The sequence below is a fragment of the Lolium perenne genome, chromosome 1, assembly GCF_019359855.2.
Source record: "Lolium perenne isolate Kyuss_39 chromosome 1, Kyuss_2.0, whole genome shotgun sequence".
NCBI lineage: Eukaryota > Viridiplantae > Streptophyta > Magnoliopsida > Poales > Poaceae > Lolium > Lolium perenne.
In genome coordinates, this window is record NC_067244.2 from 4,194,880 (window position 1) to 4,212,169 (window position 17,290).

Consider the following 17,290-nt stretch of genomic DNA (forward strand, 5'->3'; position numbering starts at 1 on the left):
GGGATACCGAAAGGTAGAGCATGAGTCATATGAATGATATGATGAACACTTTGAGTGTTCGCCTTTGAAGCTACATCTTTTCTCGTGATGATCGGAATTGGTGTAGTGGATTTGGTTCGTGTGATCACTAAAACAATGCGAGGGATGTTGTTTTGAGTGGGAGTTCACCTAGTTAATTTAAGAATTAAAATTTGAACTCAATTTATCATAAACTTAGTCTAAACTCTTTGCAAATATGTTGTAGATCATGGCGTCCCCCTCCATCAATTTTAACCAGTTCCTAGAGAAAGAAAAGCTTAAAAGCAATGGTAGCAACTTCACCGACTGGTTCCATCATGTGAGGATTTTCCTCACTGGTGGAAATCTGCAATTTGTGCTCGAAGCACCGCTAGGTTCCCCACCACCACCTGCAGTATCCGAGGAAGAAAAGAATGTTTACGAGACTCGGGTAACTCGGTACTCTCAAGTTCAGTGTGCCATCCTGTGCAGCCTAGAGGCGGAGCTCCAAAAGCGTTTTGAGCACCACGATCCTTATGAGCTGGTCCATGAGCTAAAAGCCATCTTTGAAACTCATGCGGCCGTGGAAAGCTATGAGGCCTCGAAACACTTCTTTGGCTGTATGATGGAAGAGGGTAGCTCCGTTAGTGAGCACGTGCTCGCTATGTCCGGGCATGCGAAAAAGCTCAGTGACTTGGGGATAGTGATTCCTAACAAGCTGGGTGCTGACGTGCGACAGTAGCTTCCTTGTGACGGTAAAGCACTCGTCCGTTGGGAACCCCAAGAGGAAGGTGTGATGCGTACAGCAGCAAGTTTTCCCTCGGTAAGAAACCAAGGTTTATCGAACCAGTAGGAGATGAAGGCCACGTGAAGGTTGTTGGTGAAGGAGTGTAGTGTGGCGCAACACCAGGGATTCCGGCGCCAACGTGGAACCTGCACAACACAATCAAAATACTTTGCCCCAACTTAACAGTGAGGTTGTCAATCTCACCGGCTTGTTGTAAACAAAGGATTAAACGTATGGTGTGGAGAATGATGTTTGTTTGCAAAGAACAGTAGAGAATAATGATTGCAGTAGATTGTATTTCAGATGTAAAAGAATGGACCGGGGTCCACAGTTCACTAGTGGTGTCTCTCCAATAAGATAAATAGCATGTTGGGTGAACAAATTACAGTTGGGCAATTGACAAATAGAGAGGGCATAACAATGCACATACATATCATGATGACTAATATGAGATTTACTTAGGGCATTACGACAAAGAACATAGACCGCTATCCAGCATGCATCTATGCCTAAAAAGTCCACCTTCGGGTTAGCATCCGCACCCCTTCCAGTATTAAGTTGCAAACAACAGACAATTGCATTAAGTACTGTGCGTAATGTAAACAATACAAATATCATTAGACAAAGCATTGTTGTTTTATCCCTAGTGGCAACAGCACATCCATAACCTTAGAACTTTCTGTCACTGTCCCAGATTCAATGGAGGCATGAACCCACTATCAAGCATAAATACTCCCTCTTGGAGTTACAAGTATCAACTTGGCCAGAGCCTCTACTAGCAACGGAGAGCATGCAAGATCATAAACAACACATATATGATAGATCAATAATCAACTTGACATAGTATTCCATATTCATCGGATCCCACCAAACACAGCATGTAGCATTACAAATAGATGATCTTGATCATGATAGGCAGCTCACAAGATCTAAACATGATAGCACAAGAGGAGAAGACAACCATCTAGCTACTGCTATGGACCCATAGTCCAAGGATGAACTACTCACGCATCAGTCCGGAGGCGGGCATGGTGATGTAGAGCCCTCCGGTGATGATTCCCCTCTCCGGCAGGGTGCCAGAGGCGATCTCCTGAATCCCCCGAGATGGGATTGACGGCGGCGGCGTCTCCGTAACTTTTCTCATATCGTGGCTCTCGGTACTAGGGTTTTCGCGACGGAGTGTTTAAGTAGACGAAGGGGCAGAGTCGGGAGGCGCCCGAGGGGCCCACCCCATAGGGTGGCGCGCCCAGGGGCCCCACCGCGCCACCCTAGGGTGTGGCCGCCTCGTGGCCCCTCTTCGTCTCCTCTTCGGACTTCTGGAAGGCTCCGTGGAAAATAAGACCGTGGGCTTTTGTTTCGTCCAATTCCGAGAATATTTCCTGTGTAGGATTTCTGAAACCAAAAACAGCAGAAAACAGGAACTGGCGCTTCGGCATCTTGTTAATAGGTTAGTGCCGGAAAATGCATAAAAATGATATAAAGTGTATATAAAACATGTGAGTATTGTCATAAAACTAGCATGGAACATAAGAAATTATAGATACGTTTGAGACGTATCACTGGGTATTCATCGTGTACTCCAATCACTGCCACCTAGTTACAAGAACTTTGTGATGAACTACAACATGCAGAACATGAACAAAGAGTTACCTGAATTCTTCTCCATGCTGAAATCTGCTGAGGTGGAGATACAGAAAGAGCACCAAGTGTTGATGGTCAACAAGACCACCAGTTTCAAGAAGCAGGGCAAGCCTAAGAAGGGCAACTTCAAGAAGGGTGGCAAGAAAGTTGCTGCGCCTCCTGAGAAGCCAAAGGTTGGCCCTAAACCTGATACTGAGTGCTATTACTGCAAGGAGAAGGGGCACTGGAAGCGGAATTGCCCCAAGTACATGGCTGATCTGAAGAGCGGCCTTGTCAAGAAAAAGAAAGGTATATTTGATATACATGTTATAGATGTCTATCTTACTGGTTCTCGTAGTAGTGCACTGGTATTTGATACTGGTTCGGTTGCTCATATTTGTAACTCGAAACAGGAACTACGGAATAAACGAAGCCTAGCGAGGGACGAGGTGACGATGCGCGTTGGAAATGGATCCAAGGTCGATGTGATCGCCGTCGGCACGCTCCCTCTACATCTACCTTCAGGATTAGTTTTAAACTTCAATAATTGTTATTTGGTGCCTGCGTTGAGCATGAACATTATATCTGGATCTTGTTTAATGCAAGACGGTTATTCATTTAAGTCAGAGAATAATGGTTGTTCTATTTATATGAATAATATCTTTTATGGTCATGCACCTGAGATGAATGGTTTATTCTTGTTAAATCTCGATAATAGTGATACACATGTTCATAACATTGATGCTAAGCAAATTAAATTAAATGATAATTCTACTTATATGTGGCACTGTCGTCTTGGTCATATTGGAGTGAAGCGCATGAAGAAACTCCATTCTGATGGACTTCTTGAGTCACTTGACTTTGAGTCACTTGATAGATGCGAAGCATGTCTAATGGGAAAAATGACAAGGACTCCATTCTCTGGTACAATGGGGCGAGCTATAGACTTATTGGAAATCATATATACCGATGTGTGCGGACCAATGAGTGTAGCATCGCGCGGTGGTTATCGTTATGTTCTAACCTTCACGGATGATCTGAGTAGATATGGGTATATCTATTTCATGAAACATAAGTCCGAAACTTTCGAGAAGTTTAAGGAATTCCAAAGTGAAGTAGAAAATCAACTTAACAAGAAGATTAAGTTTCTGCGTTCTGATCGCGGAGGCGAATATCTGAGTTATGAGTTTGGCATGCATTTAAAGAAATGCGGAATACTTTCACAGTTGACACCGCCGGGAACACCACAGTGCAATGGTGTTTCCGAATGTCGTAATCGAACTCTCTTAGATATGGTTCATTCTATGATGTCTCTTACTGATTTGCCGTTATCGTTTTGGGTTTATGCATTAGAGACAGCTGCATTCACTTTAAATAGGGCACCATCTAAATCCGTTGAAACGACACCGTATGAATTATGGTTTGGGAAGAAACCTAAGCTGTCGTTCCTTAAAGTTTGGGGTTGCGAAGCTTATGTAAAGAAGTTACAACCTGACAAGCTAGAACCCAAAGCGGAGAAATGCGTCTTCATAGGATACCCTAAAGAAACTATTGGGTATACTTTCTATCACAGATCCGAAGACAAAATCTTTGTTGCTAAGAACGGATCCTTTCTTGAGAAGGAGTTTCTCACTAAAGAAGTGACTGGAAGGAAAGTAGAACTCGACGAGGTTGTTGAACCTTCTCTCGTAGATCAGAGTAGCGCAGTACCGGAAGATGTTCCTGTGCAGCCTGCACCGATAGGAGAGGAAGCAAATGATAATGATCATGAAACTTTGAACGAGAAAGCTACTGAACCTCGCAGATCGACGAGGGAGCGTACCACTCCTGATTGGTATGATCCCTGTCTAAATGTCATGATTGTGGACAACAATGATGAAGACCCTGCGACGTATGAAGAAGCAATGATGAGCCCAGATTCCAACAAATGACAAGAAGCCATGAAATCCGGAATGGGATCCATGTATGATAACAAAGTGTGGACTTTGGTAGACTTACCTGATAGCCGCAAGACTGTCGAGAATAAATGGATCTTCAAGAGAAAAACAGATGCTGATGGTAATATTACTGTCTATAAAGCTCGACTTGTCGCAAAGGGTTTCCGACAAATTCAAGGAGTTGACTACGATGAGACTTTCTCACCTGTAGCGAAGCTAAAGTCTGTGAGGATTTTGTTAGCAATAGCTGCATTTTTCGATTATGAGATTTGGCAGATGGATGTCAAAACGGCGTTCCTTAATGGTGACATTGAGGAAGAGTTGTATATGGTACAACCCAAAGGTTTTGTCGATCCTAAAAATGCTGACAAGGTATGCAAACTTCAGCGTTCCATTTATGGACTGAAGCAAGCATCCCGAAGTTGGAACCGACGCTTTGATAAGGTGATCAAAGACTTCGGGTTTATACAGTGTCATGGAGAGGCCTGTATTTACAAGAAAGTGAGTGGGAGCTCTGTAGCATTCCTGATATTATATGTAGATGACATATTATTGATTGGGAATGATATAGAACTATTAAGCAGTGTAAAAGGTTATTTGAATAAGTGTTTTTCAATGAAAGACCTTGGTGAAGCAGCGTACATTTTAGGCATCAAGATTTATAGAGATAGATCAAGACGCCTAATAGGGCTTTCACAGAGTACATACCTGGACAAGATTCTAAAGAAGTTTAGAATGGATGAAAGCAAGAAAGGGTTCTTGCCTATGTTGCCAGGTAAGGTCTTGAGTAAAACTCAAGGTCCGGCTACGCCAGAAGAAAGAGAGAGGATGAACAAGATCCCATATGCCTCGGCAGTAGGCTCTATCATGTATGCCATGCTGTGTACTAGACCGGATATCGCACATGCTATTAGTTTGACCAGCAGATATCAAAGTGATCCAGGAATGGAACACTGGACAGCGGTCAAGAATATCCTGAAGTACTTGAAAAGGACTAAGGATATGTTTCTTTGTTATGGCGGTGACCAAGAGCTCGTTGTAACCAGTTACACCGATGCAAGTTGGAACACTGATCCTGATGACTCTAAGTCTTAGTCTGGGTACGTGTTTATATTGAATGGTGCTGCAGTAAGCTGGATGAGTTCCAAGTAGTGCACGGTGGCGAAGTCTTCAACTGAATCTGAATACATAGCGGCTTCGGAGGCTTCATCGGAAGCGGTATGGATGAAGAGGTTCATTGTTGAGCTTGGTGTGGTTCCTAGTGCATTGGACCCATTAGTCATCTATTGTGACAACATGGGTGCCATCGCCAATGCACAAGAACCAAGGTCACACAAGAAGCTGAAGCATATCAAGCTGCGTTTTCATTCAATTCGCGAGTACATCGAAGATGGTGAAGTAAAGATTTGCAAAGTACACACAGATCTGAATGTGGCAGATCCGTTGACTAAAGCTCTCCCTAGGGCAAAGCATGACCAACACCAGAATGCCATGGGTGTTAGGTACCTTACAATGTAATCTAGATTATTGACTCTAGTGCAAGTGGGAGACTGTTGGAGATATGCCCAAGAGGCAATAATAAAGTGGTTATTATAATATCTTTATGTTTATGATAAATGTTTACATACCATGCTATAATTGTATTAACCAAAATATTGATACATGTGTGTTATGTGAACAACAAGGAGTCCCTAGTAAGCCTCTTGTATAACTAACTTGTTGATTAATAGATGATCATGGTTTCGTGATCATGAACATTGGATGTTATTAATAACAAGGTTATGTCATTAGATGAATGATATAATGGACACACCCAATTAAGCATAGCATAAGATCACGTCATTAAGTTCAATTTGCTATAAGCTTTCGATACATAGTTACCTAGTCCTTCGACCATGAGATCATGTAAATCACTTATACCGGAAGGGTACTTTGATTACATCAAACACCACTGCGTAAATGGGTGGTTATAAATGTGGGATTAAGTATTCGGAAAGTATGAGTTGAGGCATATGGATCAAGAGTGGGATATTGTCCATCCCGATGACGGATAGATATACTCTGGGCCCTCTCGGTGGAATGTCGTCTGATTAGCTTGCAAGCATGTGACTTGGTCACAAGAGATGACATGCCACGGTACGAGTAAAGAGTACTTGTCGGAGACGAGGTTGAACAAGGTATGGAGATACCGATGATCAAACCTCGGACAAGTAAAATATCGCGTGACAAAGGGAATCGGTATCGTATGTAAATGGTTCAATCGATCACTAAGTTATCGTTGAATATGTGGGAGTCATTATGGATCTCCAGATCCCGCTATTGGTTATTGGTCGGAGAAGAGTCTCGACCATATCTGCATAGTTCACGAACCGTAGGGTGACACACTTAAGGTTTGATGTCGTTTAAGTAGATATGGAATATGGAATGGAGTTCGAATGTTTGTTCGGAGTCTCGGATGGGATCCAGGACATCACGAGGAGGTCCGGAATGGTCCCGAGAATAAGATTCATATATAGGAAGTCATTTTCTAGGTTTGAAAATGATCCGGTATTTTTCTGGAAGGTTCTAGAAGGTTCTAGAAGAGTCCGGAAGAAATCACCATGGAAGGTGGAGTCCCAGAGGGACTCCACCCACCTTGGCTGGCCAGCCTAAGGGAGGAGGAGTCCCAGGTGGACTCCTCCCCATGGTGGCTGGCCACCCCACCAAAGGAAAGGGGGGAGTCCCACTCCCCCTAGGTTTGGCCATATGGAAGATTTTGGAGTTGGGGTCTTATTCGAAGATTTTGGCCAAACCCTTGGGGATCCACCTATATAATGAGGGAGAGAGGGAGGGGGCCAGCCACACCTTGGCCGCACCACCCCTGCCCCCCAGAGGCCGGCGCCCCAGCCTTCCCCTCTCCCAAACCCTAGCCGCCCCCTCCTCATACTTCTCCTACAGCGCTTAGGCGAAGCCCTGCCGGAGATCTCCACCACCCCCGCCACCACGCCGTCGTGCTGTCGGGATTCCGAGGAGGATCTACTACTTCCGCTGCCCGCTGGAACGAGGAGGAGGACGTCGTCATCAACACCGAACGTGTGACCGAGTACGGAGGTGCTGCCCGTTCGTGGCACCGTCAAGATCTTCTACGCGCTTTTGCAAGCGGCAAGTGGTCGACTACACCAACAACGAGATCTAATCTCGTAGGCTTTGGAATCTTCGAGGGTTAGTCTCATGATCTTCTCGTTGCTACCATCTTCTTGATTGGATCTTGGCTTGTTGTTCGTTCTTGCGATAGGAAATTTTTTGTTTTCTATGCTACGAATCCCATCACCTACTTGCATGCGGTGCTCAGTTGGCACGGCCATGCGGCCGAGGAAAAGATGGCACGCGGAGGTGGAAAGCTAGCTACGGACCTACAGCGTGGAAAGAAGCTACATGCACGCGGACGTTTGCGCGCGGGAGCGGCGACCGATCTTCTCTCTCCAATCGGTCGGCCGATTACAAGTGTTTTCCATCCCTAAAGTGTGGTCACCGCTCAAAATGGTCCACAAACTCAGCAAAATGTATCAATACTCCCTCTCGGCTACCTCTAGAGTGTTCACTAGGGGTACCATAAACCCCCTCATCCTTGTTCCACATTCTGGAGACAGGGGTGGCTTACGGTGTTGATGTCGACAAGCTCGAGGCTACTAAAATGAGCATCATGTATGGCTTCCGTCCCCAACCGTAGGCATCATCTGAATCTCGAACGGCTAAACCTTCGCCGCCTCTCGAAGGGTGATGCTTCATGCTTGTGCTAGACATAATATCCTTGTAACTTTGTGTTTCCTACTTTGGGCTTCCACGTATGGTATAGACACCACCGTTGCCTTCCTTATATGATCGAGCCACTGATGGGGATTTTCCATCACACTATAAACATGTAGCCGAGCCCCCAAACCAGGGCATCGTTTCCCCCCAACAGCTACACCTCGCGCGGCGCCCTTTTCTCGCGAAGAAGTGCCCAGAGTTATCATGGACATGCCCTCGGATCGCACCCCTGGCCCGGAACGGCCACGAGCAATATGCCATCGTCATCATCGGACGGCATATCGATGAAATTGTTGAGAAAGACACTTCAAGATCGTCCGCCAAAAAATAGTGGAACACCAATCACCAAATACGCTCACCAAAATCAGAGGGAGTTTGCGATACGATTTTACCTAAAAATGGTATTCATGGAAAAGAAGCAACACTTGTGGGTGGGAGGCGGTCGAGGAACCAAAAGGCCTCGGAAAGGGCTGGCAAGTTTGAGGTCAAGGCGGTTGAAAATCCTTCGTAGGGGCAACGAGGTGGACGTTGCGATGGACGACGTGACACTCCCCAGGCCCGAGCTCATACACGGCTAGAAAATGGAGGAACTATGGCTTTCCAGTAAGGACGAGGGGCGAACTAGTCGTATCCCAGGGAGAGAAGAAAGAATATATGTATTTGTGTGCATGATACCACACTGTTGTTTTTCTTCTTCTGATGATCGATTCAACCTCTGAATTAATATCCCTTCATTCAATCGAAGATGTCTTAGATTTATCTAAATTTGTCTTAGTACATGTTCTGTTTAAATTTGAGTGCTTTTCCTGAACCTAAGTAAATCTGTAGCCAGAAAAGCTCTATCCATATCCTTGATTTTCTGAGGCAAAGCAACAGCCATGGAGCCTGCTAAGTTTGGTCTAACTAAGAACATCCCACACCTTCACACGGCGCACAAGATCATGACAACACATCCACCAATAGCGTCCAATTCTGGAGAGGAACTGGTAGGATCACCTCACAGATCTTCAGTTTCTTCATCCTCTTGGCAACCCGTCACTATTGCAAGAGAGAACTATTGAAAACATACACATTCCTCATGTTGCGCAAGGGTCATAAGAACGAGGCTAGCGTCACGTTCTGTCGCATGATCAATTACAACAATAACAACACCGAGAAAAGGGGGAACGGAACCGTCCATTATCGACAAGGAAACAAACCTAGGTCGGTTCCACTACACGTACCCCAAAACTGGACAGAGATCATCTAGCTAGTTAGCTCGACACCATGATCTGATCGCACGCCTGGAGGGCCTGCTTCGCGTAGTACCTCACGTCCACGTCAGGGTCCTCGCTGAGCTCCACCAGGCAGGGCTTCAAAGTCTTCTCAGCCAAGGACTGATCGAGGATCGGTACGAGCGACTGCAGGACCTTGGCCACGTTGAACTTGATGTTGGGCACCCTGGAAGTTCAAAGATACATGTCAGTGTCTCGGCGGCGAAGAAGCCTTGGAGATATGAAGTTTATCGCTACTATGGTATTTATCAGTCACCTGTCCTTTGAGGAATTAACGACGACGGGGAGCAGCGTTTGGCATGTTATCTCTGGGCCCATGACAGGGGCTAGCAATGAGATGGCTTGCAGAATGGTCATGCGGTACAGGTAATGCGGGTTGTTTATCTTCTCCAGCACCTACACAACGGAATGTGTGAGCTTTTGAGACTGGTAGTAGAAATTACATGCCATCACGGCAAGGAGAATGTGTACATGGTACTACGGTAGACAATGGTACAAAAGGGTCCAACCTGAGGAATTATATGCTGCATTGCCCACTCAGGACCAAACTCCTCCGCCAGGCGCTTCAAGTTGTTCGCGGCAGCTTCTCTAATCGAGTACACCTGAAATTCAAACTCTGGTAAACAAGCTTTGCATAAATAGCAGTAGCTTTTTTGTAAGAATTCTGGAAATCCTCTTGAGAGATGCAAGCTCTGTCACTAAAATATACATCAGATTTGCGCAGTACATTCCATTACGGTTCTTGCAATCAAAGAGCACACAGACTTATGTAAGATAGGCACAGATATATAAAAAACAACGCAAATATTTTTATGACATAAGTAAGGTAATCATGAAATGGCAATGCTGATGCGACCTTTCTAGTTGTTCTGAATTGTCATGCTAGAATTGAACTGGTAAAATAAATGTGAGGCAAACAAGACAGTAGCAGCTTTATGAAGTCCAAACCTCAGCTCTAGTGAACACTTAGCTGCCAACTTTCTAGGCATAATGCAATTTGAATAGAACAGTGGCAACATTTTGTTCATTATGCAACGAGAGAAAACATGCAAGACAAACTAAACAGAGGGGTCAGGCTGCACTGCTGGTAAATAAGATGAACATGAAAGTGCTAATTATCAGAGCACTTATATAAACTTCAAGGCTAAAAGAATATCTTTGAGATGTGATACGCCAAAATCACATGAATACCACATACCTTATCCTCCAACCATTGCATGCAAAGTGCTCCTAGCTTGTCATCAAAAAATCCAACACCTAACTGCCTGGCCAACAGAGGGATGTACTCGATTATTGCAAGCCGGACCCTCCAGTGTCTATCCTCTGCTAGTTCTACAATGGCTGGCAATAAAGATTGTGACAGCAAGTCAATTCCGATGACCTGAAAGATCGCAATGGTGTCAGTTAAGGTAGAAAAAACACATGACACAGGAGAACGAACGTTGAAGGGAATAACTGCTAGCCCTCCAGAAAATTACACTTCATCCAAGACATAGGTAAAACAGATTGCACTACACACCTTTGTTAAGCCACTAATTACCTTCAGAGACTGCATGTTAACTTTAGGCCATATTAATAACTGATGCTAGATATAGACAAACGGAGGCTATCTCGAAATGGTAGAAACAGAATTACATGTACATTTAAGAATAGAGGGCGTACGTAAGGGCCTAGGGCAAGTGGGCCAACAGTGACCTATCCAACCCAATTGGTTACATTTTGCACAAGGCCCGCATACTTGTGGTAAAGTTTAAATGACAATTCATCCTACTTGAACTTGTGGTAAAACAAACAAAAAAGGATGGAAACCTATGAAAGAACTTTGAAAGACAGTTAACATATGATTGAGGACTTCAAAGAGAAGGCAAACTAACTCTAACAACAAACAATTGCACCAACCTGATTCACTTCATCAAGTTTGCTGATTATGTTGAGTCGAACATCAGGAAATTCATCCTTGAGCAAAGAAAGAAAAATAGGAAGAAGTTGCTCAATGGTTGCATCCTGCAGGAAGCCAGAAATGAGGCTGATAAGGTTACCGAGGGTGCTGAGTTGCTGATAGTAAATGTATGAACAGCAGGGGCTAGTAGTAACAACTAACTGCAGTATCATACAGGTATACAAAAAATTAAATCGGACTTGTGTTGATAGACAAGGCTAGGAAACATAGTTGCATCCTGGCCTAACATATCAACTGAACATATCTAACTGGCAAATAGACCACGCTATGGAACAGAAACAGAAACCAATTAAAAACATCCGAATTTCCCACAGATACCTCTCAGCCCGTTGTTCAAGTTTCACTTAAGCTTCAGCATAAATTATTAAATTATGAATACCAACATTTTTTTGACAAGTAATGGTGGACCTCCAGGTACAGTGACAATTATATGGTAATGGGAACATATATTTTATGAAATAGTCATAGACATAATCATAGGACTGAAGCTCTTCAAACAACTATACAGACATTCATTCATAGGTAAAAGCAATTCAAGAAAAAACATGGTTGCATCATTGCTTGCACCTTCCCCAAAACAGGGGCCATTCCCATAATGACTGAAGCCAAAGCTGAGCGAACATGCTGAGACGAATCTGATGATAACTCCTGCAAATGCAATTTCTCACGAGTTAGTTTGTTGATAAAACAGTAGAGAAAAATAGTAGAGAAAAACAGATGATGTTCAGTTACTCCGATGCCCCCACCTTAACACACGGTAGGATATGCTGAATCGCAACTTGCGGGCTTAATATCCTGCAGAACTTAGTAACTTTTCCAGCAGCTGCGATCCGTACTTCAGCCTCATTATCACGAAGAAGGCGAACATATGCAGGCACCAGGTCCGCTCTATAAACAAATATACAAATACATGAATCAATCAGGCTCAACTTTATGTATTATATGTACATAACAACTTGGGCTACGTATGTCTGAGTACCCATTACAGGTATGAAAAGGCCAAGTATGCTACAGCCAAAGAAAGAGAGCACTAACCTTGTAGGCTCAGGGCCAGCAGCCTCGCAGAGTTCGTACAATTGATTGGCAACCATATAACGGACACGCCAAGACTTATCCTATCAAAGGAATTATGAGAAAAACATATTAAGTAGTAGCACAACTGTAATTCACAACTATAGTAAATCAGAGCAATTTTGGGTATATCCCAATAATCTATCAAGACCTATCACAATTGAAGTAATGTACCTGGGAGAAATTGACAATGACCGGAAGTATATGTGCAACACAATCTTGGGGTTCCAACAACTTCCCGAGGGCGGCACAGCCTTCAACTGCCAACAAACGTACTGAATCTTGATCTGCAAATGAAAGGCAGCAACAGTGTTAGAACAATGTTCATAATGAGCAAAATGTGCATATGACAATATGCAATCGATGTTTCAATTAATCAAGTTTTGTATAAAGTGTTGCACAGTAGAAGTCAGCATCCATTTTTAGGGCTTATTTATTGACCTTTTTTACATTCAAGCATAAGAGAATGGCCTCTGAGCTTTAAGAGTTTATGTTGATATTTGAAGCATACAGAAATTGATACCATGGTCACAGTGAACAAGATAATATAATAACATGACCTTGTGTAAAGAAAGTGAATATACAGAAAAAGTTATCTCTGAGCAAAGTGGGAGGATGAGCTACTATACTGGCATACAAGACTACTATGATCCTGGTTAAAATCGTAAACAATGCAAAGGCAAAATTTAAGGACTTGAAACATAAGATACCACACAAATAGATAAACTACTTCACGGTACACTGAAAAAATATGCCAAATTAGTAACTGTAATGAATCTACGATAAACCACATGCAAGCACTAAGAAGCAAGATGCTTGTTTATTTCATATTAGATCTAAGGCATCTCTCATGCAAACTCCAAGCCAACATGTAAAGTGGGGATAACATTCCAGCAATTACAGACGTCATACTTAATTCAACCAATAGAAAATGGATAGCATCTAAATTGGTAGATTGCGAAGTCCCCTAAAACGGGTATAAGTACTGATAAGTTTTGATGTATCAGAAGAAGCAACATCTCAATGACAAAATACATTAGACCACATGATTTTACTGAGCCAACACAATTACACAGCAAAATAATAACTTTTTGATATTGAATTCAGCAATTCTAGTACATTTAATTTTATTCCATTTTCGAGCCTTTAGTGAATAGATCAACAGATATTAAATAATACATACCATCTTGGGTTAAATTATCAAATATCGAGACGATTTCCTTCTTTAAATGGCTCTGTTCAACTGTGGCAGCAAACTTCCCAAGATTTGATGCTGCTGCCCTTCTGACCATAGGCATGTCATCTTGGCATAAATGGCCATAAACGATTCTCAGCTCTGATTTCAACTGGTCGGCGGCACTTGGATAGGCTATATGGAAAAGACCACAGGATGATACTCTAGCCGTAAACCACTCCCCAGATGCTAGCCTCTGAAATGAGTAAAGACTAGTAAATTGGACAGACATATAGAATTGCAGATACCACCAGAAAATAAAGTGCATTGCTATATTCATCTAAGCACAGCAGCCTTTCAAGTAAACAAGATACTAGCTATTGGCAAATGTACATCTTACAAAGCAAAAAATTTAATTCTGCGGCTGAGGAGCAGCAGCCACAAGAAACAAGATACTAGCTATTGGCAGCATTCTTGACATTTTTTCAAACAGCAAGAAGAGCATTTCAGTATTTACCGTCACAACTGGAACGAAATAGTCAACGACGTCCTTCTCCTTCATCTGCGCACCGATACGGCACAGCGACTCGACCGCTTTGTCTCGGACACAAGTTTCCTCCACCGTAGCCAACGTCTCCAACGGTGGAAGCAGAACATGAGCATGTTCTACACCCCCAACATAAGGAACAAACACGCCCAGCTCCTCAGCCATCGCCTGAAGCACCTCGTCCTCGTCATCGTTGTTCTCGCTGAGGAAAGGGATCAGCTCCTTCCTGGTCCTTTCCTCCCCGAGCGCCCTCGCGATCGTGGAGAGCTTTCTGATGGAGTTGAGACGCAGCGGGATCTCCTCGTTCTTGAGCTCATCTATCAGCACGGCGATCGGGTACAGAGACTGGTCCACCGTAGCCATCGGGCTTATCGAGGATTTCTACAGCTGCAAAATAAGACACAACATTAGGACCATGTGATTGTTACAGCTGAACATCGTACTGCGGTTGTGTGGAGAAAGATATAGACAGGTCCCTTTATTCAATGAAACATTTACTGCACAATGAACAAGATTTCCACATGTTTTCAGATGGTAGATGGAAAATATACTACCAGACTATTAGATCGGTTCTGAAATAGGCGCCAATGCGTACATATTTTTATAACCGTTAGTTTCACCTTAATATGTTGACGCACATAAAAAATTCTGAAGTAACATCATGTCTGGTTAGGAATATGGAGAAATATATATCTCGGGTGGCTGCGAATATTCTCACGTATATGGTCAATGCATCTATCTGAAAATGGATGCTGAAATGCATGTGGTTCGATTTTCCTGCAGAAGACGAAATGCAGCGACCATCTCGTGCTGGGCATGATCATCGAAGAGAAGGAAATCGTGGACCCCTAGCAGACATCTGATGCGGATAACTTGAGAAAGCGGCGCTAATCTATGCCATTAAACCAGAACATGCTCCACTCAGACCCAAACAGACGAGACGTCAAATGGAGACGCGCCACCCATGTATCGCCTACAGATGGTCAACGATCCCCATCCTGTCAGCAACAGTCGCAATGGCATTCGAGAACCACCGCCCCCGGCTCAATCTCGTGTGATTCTTTTTTCAGATTCCGAGACAAGGAACTCACAGTAGTAAAACCGAGCGATAGGACCGAAGCAGGCGCAGCGGGACGATCCCGGGCCGGCAGCACGGCGGAAAAGCGCCGCCGTGCCCGACAACTGCCCCTATCCGGGAGCCAATCAACCGGAATCGCCCAGACGGGCGGGCGGATCTGGGCGGGGCGGGGCGGCACGGATACGTACACACAGATTTTAAAAAAAAAAGTAATGCGGACGGGAGCAGAGGGAGGGGTGTGACCTGATGGGGTCAGATCGGGCTTCGTCGGCGCCGGTGGCGGCGGGGGAGGCGCGGGCGGGCGAGGTCGCCGGTGAATTCGCTCCGGGAGCGAGGGAGGGGATCAGAGGAGGGGCAAAGCAAAGCAAAGCAAAGGGAGAAGGACGATGAAGGCACCACGTTACGGTGGGCTTGGGCCACGTTAGCTCTGCTGGGCCGGGCCGTGAAAATAACCATCTGCATCTCCAGCGGGATGCAGATCCATCGTGTCCACAACCTGCTCATCATGTGTCGCAAGTCCGAATTTCTTCCACTTCCGTAGTTCCGTTGATGATGAAGGCTACACACACTTGTGCAAATGAGCAGTGAGGCAATCAAGTTTTTCTATAAAAGTCAACCCTTGTTCGTCATGACACATGGCCATTATCTGCTGCCAAAGCATATATAGGGGCGAGGCCTAAACCGACCGTGATCGAGTCAGTGGACATGCACATCATTTGATATTTGATTTAAATTATATTTCCTAGTCGGTTGACCGTGACCGTGATCGAAGGCGCACTGCCGTCCTAGGCCCTCCATCACTGAGCCACACAAAACTTTTCCTAGTAGAGTTTGGTGTAGTAGACATACATGAAGTCGTCGTGCAGCAACCATCGCTAATGATGGCAGCCATAGATCGGACGAGACTCACCTGAAACCACAAACATGAAAATTGACCGGATCACAGGAGATCTGCCGAACAAACGACTCCACATGCCCTCCGCCAAAATTTTGTTCAAGTTCTGAGGACTCCAAGCAACAACAAAAAAAATTGTTGGTAAAGGCAGGGGCAGAGGCGGTAACTCTACAGCCACTATTCCTGCATGGCGCTAGATGGACCACCGAAGCTCGGATTGAACAGGGAGGACCTTATTTTGACATGACGAAACGAAAAGGCCGCGGTCCGCCACACCTCCAAGGATTCAAGGCCACCGGAGACGGAGCGGACTAGCAGCGTCACTGGTGAGAGGGATGAAACCCTAGATTGGTTTTAGAGCCTCGCGATCATCTTCCCTTTCTCTTACCTTCGCGTTGATTTAAATTATCTTATTTGTGAAACCATGTGGTCGTGTGATTGTGAACTAGTCATATTTATGAAGAATATTTATTTTAGTAATCCTATCACTTTATGGTAAAATATGTGATGATTAAATTTGAATGTCAATGACCAACTGGCCAAGCCTGGCCATGACCCAGCGCGGGCACAATTGGTTGTGCACAATTGGTCCATAGCTCAACCCAAACGAACCAAAACAAATCCTTTGGGTAGTCATGTTAGGTCGCTTGGAGATGTACCCTAAAAAACAAAATTCGCTTGGAGTTTAAATTTCTTTCACTTCGTGGACATAGACCTAGACGATGCATTCATGAACTATGAGCGGCTACAAAAATTGACTCTTGTTCACCGCTCCAAGCATGGCGCACCTCCATTATCTGCTACCAAAGCATAGGGATGGCTCGTCGATGAAGCGCCAAGGCTAACACCGACCGCGATTGAGTTGGTGGACACGCACGTCTTTTGATATTTGATTTATATTATCTTTTCTTTTTTGAAATTCCAACAATCTATTAATAATCATCAACATCTATTAATAATCATCAACAGCAGTAAAAAGATGTCTAAAAGTAATAAAAATTACAAATAGATCACTGAACCACCTAGCGACGGCTACAGACACTAGCGCGAGCCAAAGGCATGATACCGTCTGATGACTCTCCATCACCGGAGTCAGATAAAGTTTGCCGTAGTATAGATTTTTGTAGTAGACAGACGGGAAGTCGTTGTGCTAAGACCCCA

At 44.3% G+C, this 17,290-nt stretch overlaps 1 protein-coding gene across 1 annotated transcript; it reads right to left on the bottom strand.

Annotated features, from left to right (window-relative positions):
* Positions 1-9,185: 9,185 nt before the first annotated feature.
* On the bottom strand, positions 9,186-15,614 carry LOC127341444 (uncharacterized). Its single transcript, XM_051367302.2, has 12 exons — positions 15,478-15,614; positions 14,127-14,543; positions 13,619-13,865; positions 12,610-12,722; positions 12,400-12,479; positions 12,111-12,252; positions 11,932-12,012; positions 11,304-11,408; positions 10,603-10,785; positions 9,914-10,006; positions 9,661-9,800; positions 9,186-9,570 (listed from the first exon to the last, which is right to left on the bottom strand). Exons 2-12 carry the CDS (start codon positions 14,517-14,519, stop codon positions 9,384-9,386), a joined length of 1,764 nt encoding a protein of 587 aa, XP_051223262.1. The 5' UTR covers positions 14,520-14,543; positions 15,478-15,614; the 3' UTR covers positions 9,186-9,383.
* Positions 15,615-17,290: the final 1,676 nt, after the last annotated feature.